Source organism: Arabidopsis lyrata (assembly GCF_000004255.2).
Source record: "Arabidopsis lyrata subsp. lyrata unplaced genomic scaffold ARALYscaffold_207, whole genome shotgun sequence".
Lineage (NCBI taxonomy): Eukaryota > Viridiplantae > Streptophyta > Magnoliopsida > Brassicales > Brassicaceae > Arabidopsis > Arabidopsis lyrata.
Genome location: NW_003302409.1, coordinates 2,768 through 12,741, shown reverse-complemented (window position 1 = coordinate 12,741; position 9,974 = coordinate 2,768). Strand labels below are relative to the sequence as shown.

Here is a 9,974-nt window from a genome sequence, read left to right as displayed (position 1 = left end):
ATTATTTTAGATCTAAGAAGTTTTTCGATAAAAAGCTATTATTTTGCCGCTTAAGTGAATAATTTGGTTAAGTGTTGGCGGACTAGGTGATTTTAGATTCCCGCTTAGGGAATTTTTATCTTAGCGTTTAATAAATGCTATTATCTAGTAACCAAGATTACAAACTCATTTTTAATAGCAGTAAGCGAAAATGAGCTATCCTCTGGTGCTATCAATGCCCATATTTCTTGTAGTGTTGCTTCCATTGAACCAGAAGAGCAAATAGACTGATTGGCGATAGACTGATTCTGAAGCTGAGTACTGATCATAGCAATAACATTCTGAAGCTGATCAGAAGAAAGACTACCAATGACTATTTCAAGTTGACTAGAAATCTTGTCAGGGCCTGGAGAAGACAGGGAAACCTGAGCAGTGACTGGTTGTTGTTTCTTGACCTTATATGAGAACTTGCTTTTAGGAGTAAATCCAGGTGGAAATCCATGTTTCTTGTAGCACCTGTCTGCAATGTGACCTACCCTGTTGCAGAATGAACAGATAGGACGACCTTTGTTTGGTCCATTCTGCACATACATGACTTCAAGAGGTGTTGCAGGAGAAGACGAGTGCATCTCTGAAACCTGAAAAGCAGCATAAGGAGCAATAACATCTGAAAAACTTTGTTGACTATTATCTTGATCTAAGATGTTATAAACTTCTGGTAATGTGGGAAGAACTTTCTGAGCAATGATCTAACGTCTGATAATAGCATAAGACTCGTTTAACCCAGCAAGCAGTTTTACTATCTTAGCTCTTTCTGCCTTTTGTTGGATTCGAGCAGCTTTACCACAAACACATGGTTCATCTAGTTCTTCAGCACCATCTAATTGATCCCATAAAGTTTTCAATCGAGTATAGTACGCAGAGAGAGACAGAGTACCTTGATGAAGATCTTGTATCTCCTGAGTGAGGTTGTATGTACGTGGAAGGTTGGTCATGTTGAAGCGACTAAACAAATCACGCCATGTCTCAGAAGCATCATTCATACGCAAAATACTCCTATAGATCTGCGGAGAAACCGAGTTCAATAGCCATGATTTGACCATGCTGTTACATCTAGACCAGAGACGAAAGTTAACATCCGATTCAAGGGGACGAGTGTTGGTGTCGGATCCCGCACCAGAGGTTCGGGACCAACCAAAGATTGCCACGTATTTGGGTTAACGGCCCAAATAGGATAAAGCCCGTTAGATCCGCTAGTCAAATGAACATTCGAAGTGGATATCACCATAAGGAGAATCTGAAGTGACTGCACCTCGACACAATTCCGGAGACGAAGTCATGGTTAAGCTGGTTCAAGGACATTTGGGCCAAAAGGCGAGGCCCATGAAGATCAGAATCAACTCAAATTCAAACGTTAGGCATTAAAAGCAAAGATCAAAACGGACACATTTAAGAGAGAATAATTGTACTTAATTATTCACTTAAATGTCGTTTTTATGTATAAATATAAAGGTCGATGGCCATGTATAAGGGGGATTCTCTCGAATAAGAAATACCACCGCAATTTTTGTAGCAATTCATAAGCTTTTTACATATTCATTGTTTGTCCCTCAAGAGTAATCTTTCCTACTTAACAAAAATACTTGAGTGTGTGAATCCGACATTCACATTTTGGCGCCGTCTGTGGGGACAGAGGATTCTTGAGTGGACAGAGGATTGTAGTGTCCTTAAGAGGCATCTCGCGGAGCTTTGGGCCAATGGAGATCTTTCCAAATTGGATATAAAAGATTTCGTAAAGGAATACCACAAATCAAAGGATAACTCCAAAGATCAAAATTCTAAAAGAAGAAAGTTATCCAATGAGGAAGAGCCAAGGAGTTCGAAGGGTAAGATCAATGTGATTCTAGGAGGTTCTAAATTTTGCCAAGATTCGATAAGTTCCATCAAAAAACATAGGCGAAATGTTTTACTCAAAGCAAGTTTGAGTGAAGAAGTCGATTTTCAAGGTGCATCAATATCATTTGACGAAGAAGAAACGCGGCACCTCGAGAGACCTCATGATGATGCATTAGTCATTACCCTAGACGTTGCCAACTTCGAAGTATCAAGGATTCTTATCGATACGGGTAGTTCGGTCGATCTAATCTTTTTAAGTACCTTGGAAAGGATGGGAATTAGTCGGGCAGACATTATAGGGCCTCCATCTCCGTTAGTGGCATTCACAAGTGAATCAGCCATGTCCCGCGGAACAATCAAACTACCAGTCCTTGCTAAACGGGTGTCAAAGATCGTGGATTTCGTGGTCTTCGATAAGCCCGCGGCTTACAACATCATCCTCGGGACTCCCTGGATTTATCAAATGAAAGCAGTCCCCTCTACGTATCATCAATGTATCAAATTTCTAACATCGTCTCGTCCACGCTGCATTGAAGAGTACCTACGCACTAAGTTCCGGTTCACTGATAAGGAAGATAAGAGGAGTGGAAACAATTCGGGAAGATCAAGAAGCTTCACGGACGTGTTATCTAGCTAGCCACCGTATGAAGATTCAATAGCAATTAACAAAGCCCGCAAAAGAGGGACTAAGAACAAAATTTCCTAGCGGGCAGAAAAAAGATGATGTAGTAATCGAAGTGGTGTTAGAAGAAGATAAACCGGACCGGAAAATTCGAATTGGGGCAACTTTGACTGGCCAAATAAAAGAAGCTTTGATCAAACTTTTGAGAAAAAACATAACATCATTCGCATGGTCAGCAGCAGATATACCCGGCATAGATCCAAGCATAATTTGTCATGAACTAAACGTGGATCCGAGCTTCAAGCCGGTGAAACAAAAAAGAAGAAAGCTTGGAGTGGAGCGAGCAAAAATAGTAAACGACGAAGTGGATAAACTTTTGAAGATAGGGTCCATAAGAGAAGTGCAATACCCGGAATGGGTAGCAAACACTGTCGTTGTCAAAAAGAAGAATAGAAAAGATAGGGTTTGCATCGACTTCACAGACCTCAATAAGGCATGTCCCAAAGACAGTTTCCCGCTCCCACATATAGATCGACTTGTAGAGTCCACCGCTGGGAACGAGCTGTTAACATTCATGGACGCCTTCTCGGGTTATAACCAAATAATGATGAACCCCGAAGACCAAGAGAAAACGTCATTTATCACGGATAGAGGTATCTATTGTTACAAAGTGATGCCTTTTGGTTTAAAAAATGCATGAGCAACTTATCAACGGTTGGTAAACAAAATGTTCCACAAACATCTCGGGAAGACAATGGAAGTCTACATAGATGACATGTTGGTTAAATCATTAAAGAAGGAGGATCACGTTAAGCATCTAGAGGAATGTTTCAATATTCTCAATGAGTATCAAATGAAGCTGAACCCGGCAAAGTGCACATTCGGAGTCCCATCCGGAGAATTTCTTGGCTATATAGTAACAGAAAGAGGGATTGAAGTCAATCCAAACCAAATCAACGCCTTTCTAAACATGCCATCTCCAAGAAACTTCAAGGAAGTACAACGGTTGACTGCGCGGATTGCGGCTTTGAATCGTTTTATCTCGAGATCAACAGATAAGTCGCTACCTTTCTACCAAATTCTAAAAAGAAACAAAGGATTCCTTTGGGATGAGAAGTGTGAAGAAGCTTTTGGGCAGCTTAAGGCATACTTAACTACTCCACCTATATTATCCAAGCCAGAAGTGGATGAAAAGCTTTATTTGTACGTGTCGGTTTCAAACCATGCAGTTAGCGGAGTCCTGATCCGGGAAGACCGCGGGGAGCAAAAGCCGATTTACTATATAAGTAAGTCAATGACGGATCCGGAAACCAGATATACAATGATGGAAAAACTCGCAATCCCATTCAGTTGAAGTATGAAGCTGCGCCCATATTTTCAATACTTCATAGTCCGAGTCAGTCCGGACGTTTGGCGAAATGGGCGGTGGAATTGAGCGAGTACGACATAGAATTCAAAAGCCGGATCAGTATGAAAACTCAGGTTTTAGCAGATTTCCTAACCGAGCTACCAATACCTGGAACGATAGAACAATCGGAGAACCAAACTTGGAAATTACATGTAGATGGGTCTTCATCAAAGCAAGGATCCGGAATAGAAATCAAGTTGGAATCTCCAACATCGGAAATTCTAGAACAATCATTCTGATTATTATTTAATGCTTCTAATAATGAGGCAGAATACGAAGCCCTAATTGCCGGACTTTGATTGGCACAAGGAGTTGGAGCTAAGGAAATAGTCGCTTATTGCGATTCGCAATTAGTAGTTAACCAGTTTAATGGAGACTACGAGGCCAAGTACTCAAGAATGGAAGCATACCTCGAAGTGGTGAAGGATCTATCTAAAAATTTCTCGAAATTCGAATTAATTCGCATACCTCGGGGAGAGAATACGACTACGGACGCACTTGCCGCGTTGGCGTCAACATCAGATCCTGAATTGAAAAGAGTCATTCCAGTGGAATGCATTTCGGAGCGAAGCATTCAAGACAACAAGGAAACCCTCGTCGTTACAAGATCTCGAGCAGCGGCACGTGACCGTGGCGAACCAGAGGTCGAACCACCACCCAACAAACAGAGGAAATCAAAAGGATCAAACACGTCTAACAAGGAACCCGTCGTCTTAGCAAAAGATGCGATTCCAGAAACAGTACTAGAGACCGAGCCATTAATCGAGGAGGATATTCTTGAACCAAACGAGCATCCCGAACCAGAGCCACGAGTATTTCACAAGGTCGACCAAATTCCGGCTAAAGACTGGGGGGCTGACTGGAGGGAGCCAATAAAGCGCTACATCATGACAGGCGAGCTCCCAAAGAATAAGTGGCAGGCCAGAAAAATGAAAATCGTTAGCGCAAAATTTTGTCTATCAAAGGATGCATTATATAGACGAGGTGTTAGTGACCCTTACCTATTATGCATTTTTGGGCCCGAAGTCGAAATCGTCATGAGCGAAGTACATGAAGGATTATGTGGGAGTCATTCATCAGGAAGAGCTATGGCTTTTAAAGTTAAAAGAATGGGATACTATTGGCCCACTATGATCACGGATTGTGTTAAATTTGCCCAAAGATGTAAGCGCTGCCAACTCCATGCACCATTGATCCATCAACCTACGGAGTTATTCTCTTCCATCTCCGCCCTGTACCCGTTTATGAGGTGGTCAATGGACATCATTGGACCATTGCACAGATCAACTCGAGGTGTACAATACCTTTTGGTCTTGACGGACTACTTTTCGAAATGGATTGAAGCTGAGGCATATGTTGGCATCAAGGATTCGGCGGTGAAGACTTTCATTTGGAAGAATATTATATGTCGACATGGAGTTCCGTACGAAATATTCACTAATAACGGGCCACAATTCATTTCACAAGAGTTTGATGCTTTTTGTGCGGACTGGGGAATCAAAGTCAGTTATTCTACTCCACGATATCCGCAAGGAAACGGTCAAGCTGAAGCCGCGAACAAGACAATATTGAGCTGTCTCAAGAAACGCTTAAATCATCTAAAGGGAGGATGGTATGAAGAACTCCAACCCGTCCTATGGGCCTATCGTACAACTCCTAGGCGACCTACCGGAGAAACTCCATTCTCTTTGGTTTATGGCATGGAGGTAGTAGTACTAGCTGAACTCAACGTGCCCGGACTTCGCCGAACAGAAGCACCATTAAATGAGTAAGAAAATTCAGCAATGCTTAATGATTCACTAGATACCATAAATGAAAGGCGTGATCAAGCTTTGATTCGGATCCAGAATTACCAGCAGGCAGCAGCCCGATATTACAACTCTAAAGTCAAAAGTAGGCCGTTCTTCGTGGGAGATTATGTGTTAAGGCGCGTTTTTGACAATAAAAAAGAAGAAGGCGCCGGTAAACTCAGTATTAATTGGGAAGGACCTTACATTGTTACCGAAGTGGTTCGAAACGGTGTTTATAGGCTGAAAGACTTAGAAGACATGCCAGTCAAGCGACCTTGGAATGTGATCAACCTAAAGAAATTTTATGTTTAAAGCTACACGCATTTTATATGTACATGAACTACGGTGTGGCTTGATCCCGAAATGGGTACGTAGGCAGCTCGGAAACGAGTTCAGCTATTAATAAAAAATTTGTTTTATTTTCTGTATTAAAGGGAAAGGTTCTACTTTGCGAACAAGTGAAGCAAATAAAGGTTCGGCTATGCGAACATACAAGAGATTGGAAATGGAGCGTTTATTCAAACAAAAAAGATGGAATGTCCCTCATCGTACGCTTCGGGTTATGGAGATCTTGTTGACGAGCATAACACTTCAACCCCTTGACCAGCAAGGTCAAGGATTGGCATCATGCAGTCCGGAATTCGAGCAAAGTCAGAGATTCCAAGCTCGATCCATTCTCCAGGGTGAGATTCAAGGACGTAAAGATCTCTTGATACCGTAGTAAGCATGCGTTGCATCCGGTTAATCCTCTTCCTGAGTCTCCTCTTTTCCAACGTAAGCTTCCGATGTTGAAGCACAAGTGCCTCTATGAATGCCATCGCTGTTCCTTGGTCTCTGATTGGGAGATCCCTGATCAAAGCACATGGAGCTCGGATCTGGGATCTGAAGAAGCCGCGAGGTGGAAGAGGCCGCCTATTTGGCTCATTTGGAGCATCTTCGTTTATCATTCCAATCCTGGAGAAGTCGGGCATAGATTCTGAACATCGAAGGTTGAATTCCATACCTGCTAAAATGAAAAAGAGTGGTGAGGAGAAAAGAGAAGTTGAGGCTATAATTTATAGGAATGTCATATTCCTAAGTAAGCTGCGGATTCTATCCTAGGAATGGAGTGATTCGCTAAGAGATTTATGCCCTTAAACCGATCCTGCATTAAAAGACGCATCTCCGAGAATATTTGAAGAGTAAGGAAAATTGCAAATGTTTCCATAAATAAAAAGGGGCCGAAGCCCATTACGAGTTCAAAGTAAGTGAAGAAGTTAGAGAACATTTATGGAAGAGGCTCAGGAACAGGCTCCTTCATTGCCGGTTTAGTTTTCGAAGTGGACGCCTTGTTCTTGGCATCCACTTCGGGACGATCCCGAACGCGTTTCCGACTGGTACTGGCCTCCTCCTCGTCTTCTTCCTCGCTGTCAGATGGAACGGTACGGACCGGAGCATTCACAGGACCCAGAACTCCTTTAGCACGGAGATACATCCGAAGCATCTTCGGGATCTCAGCAACAGAATCGAAGTTCCGCCATTCCCATTGAAAGGGATCACTTTCCAGAGCCCTTATCTTCCTCTCCACCCGATCGATGCGAGCCTTGAGTGTTTGCCTTTTGAGACCTAGCCGCTGCCTTTCCTCACACAAGCGACGGTGTTTGTCGGCGACCTAGCATAAAGATGAATGAATAAAACGAAACAAAAAGTTTTTAATCAAGAACCACGGATGTTAACCTTGTCAATAAAGTCGCAAGCCTCTTTCTTCTCCTTTGAAGGAAAATGAAAGACGGCGTGACGGAAAAGAACGCCGGCCGGTTCAAAGCCATCGCCGGACAAGAAAAGTGGGCTGCCGGGATCAACGGGGGCTACGTTTTCGTTTTCCATTAATGTGGTGTTTGTTGAATGGATTATGAAGTTTCTTGAGAAAAGATTAAAGGCAAACAATCTCCTATTTATAATAGGGTTAAGGTTTGTCTTGGGAATGAAAATTCAATAATGGTGGCGTGCCCTAATGGTTTAAACCATTTTTGGAAATCGAGAAAAGGCAATTATTGCATTAAAGACGAGCCGCTTTTCCTACTTTCAAGAAATAAGAAGGGAAAGAGCAACCGTCGCATTAACTACAAACGTTTCTAAGGCCCAAGCCCAACAAATTTACCGAGTTGACTAAACCCGAAGTGGGGAACTCGCGTTAAGCCGAGCTCAGTTCTCGCATTCTAAAGAGAAAGGTCTGATCAGCCTAAAAATCTCGAAAGCATAACCACAAGGCCACAAAAGGTTAAAAGCGGACTTTGCAAACCCGCACATAATTTTAACCAAACCCCCTTGGGGTCATAACCTAGAAATGTTTAAAAGCCTCCTTAGGCAAATATCTTGTTCAAAAAAAAAAAATGATAAAGCCTCCTTAGGCAAAAACAAGTTCGTAATTAAGTTTTAAAATAAATGGGACAATCCTCAGTTTAAAGTGGGCACATCCACTACGGATCGACAGCCACCTCGAACTCCGGCTCGGCTGTCGAAGTTTCATTCGCCTCCTTGGCTGGTGCTTGGTCAGATGAAGCTCCTGGTCCGCCCTCCACGGTACAACCATCCTCTGGGGTGACCTCCGGTGCCGCAGGAACTTCGGGTGGGACGACATCTTCCGTCTCACTCGAGCCTGGGAAGGACAGTTCCAGTCAATTTTAAACATAAAGTGAGAAAAAGGTAGTAAGTGTCAGGAGCCAGGCGTTACCTGCCAAGTCTAGACCCGATTCACTTATAGGAGGCGATTCAGTGAAGAATTCCTCGAAGTCCTGCGGGTTGAAGGTCGAAGTGGGAAGAGCTGCCAAGCGACTCCGCTTTTCAGATAGATTAGCCGACAGTTCGGTCCTCTCTTGCACCTCGGAGAAATCTGTTTCATGGATTTGATCCAACAGAATCAGGTTGCTCTCGTGCTCCTTGATGTCTGATTCCAAACCTGACCTAGCTTTCTCGGTTTGAATGAAGCGGATGGCTCCTTGGATCAACTTCATCCCGCGTCCCTTAACCTCTTTTCTGGCCTTTGATGCCGACCTCGCCAATTCGGAATCACACAATTTGGTGATCGCCTTGAACTTCGCGTTAAGCTCAATAAGTTGGTTGTTCAAGGTATCGGCGGTTGATTCGGATTCATGAAGTCTACCCTGAACACCAGAAAGTTCATCCTGGAGTTTGTAATTCCGGTCATACTGGTCCTGCAGCTCCCCCTTTATCTTCGCAAGCTCGGATGTTAAACTATCGACCTTGTCCTCCAGATCATGCTTGGAGCCAGTGGAAGAACGGAGTTCAGCTTCAAGAGCAGAAAGTTTTTTCTTCCACGCGTCAATCTCCTTCTCCCGACCAATGACCAACCCCTCATAATGCTCAATCATGTCATTAAGCTCGCCGTTAGACTGGTATTATACATAAAACCGGAATGGCGAGTCAGTTCAAAAAATGGCAGCACAATCAGAAAAATAAAGCGGAACTAACCCGAGATGAATGATGAGCATGAAGCAAGTAGCGTTCACGGATCGCAGGGCGCCACTTGTCAAAATCTGGCAAGATCGCGCCAGATCGGGTCTTGAAGCATCGGAAAACACTGCCTTCTTTCTCCATAGCTGTGAAGGAAGAAGAGTTGTAAAAATTAGAATCTAAGCAGAGATAAAAACTTTTAAGCGTATGTAAATCGTCAAACCTGAAAGTGATTTGATTTGAGGGACAAGAGCAGGCTTTAACTTCGAAGAAGCATCTCGAGACTCGGAATCTCCCTTTTTAGGAGATGCACTCCGGGCAGTCTTCTCGCTCTCGGGCTGGGAAGAGGAAGACATATCAACAGGTCGAGGAGGACCCATTGGTTCAGTAGGAGAGGATGATCGTGGTGAACGGTCAGTCCGGGCCCTTGATTTCTCCCTTCGCGGAGAGGAATCACTACGAGATGACTTGTCTTTCTTCCTGCGAACCAAGTTCTTAAGTGGTTCATTGCTAAAATCATCTCGGGGAGGACGAGGAGATAGGTCCCTCCGAGGAGAACGATCGTCACGACGTTCGCGACGAGGAGAACGATCGTCACGACGTTCGCGATGAGGAGTTAATCTGAAAGCAGCGACGGATCTGGCTCCCTCGGTGCTGTTGTCATCAACCAGTAGGGTCCTGCTGTAGTCTTTTTTGTCGATGGCGGCCGCAAGGAACACCTTGTTTTCGTCACAAGCCTCTGCTATCGGCTTGGAGAGTTTCTTACGCTGGGCAGTGAAGGCCCGAGCTGACATTCCCTGAGTTGAGGGAGGAAGCGGACGACGAT

General features: G+C 43.8%; 1 protein-coding gene across 1 annotated transcript; it reads right to left on the bottom strand.

Annotated features, from left to right (window-relative positions):
- Window positions 1–8,358: 8,358 nt before the first annotated feature.
- Window positions 8,359–9,504, bottom strand: LOC110226083. The gene is made up of 4 exons (XM_021016667.1): window positions 9,346–9,504; window positions 9,167–9,220; window positions 8,771–9,087; window positions 8,359–8,728 (listed from the first exon to the last, which is right to left on the bottom strand). The coding sequence occupies exons 1-4, from the start codon at window positions 9,502–9,504 to the stop codon at window positions 8,359–8,361; spliced, it is 900 nt and encodes a 299-aa protein (XP_020872326.1).
- Window positions 9,505–9,974: the final 470 nt, after the last annotated feature.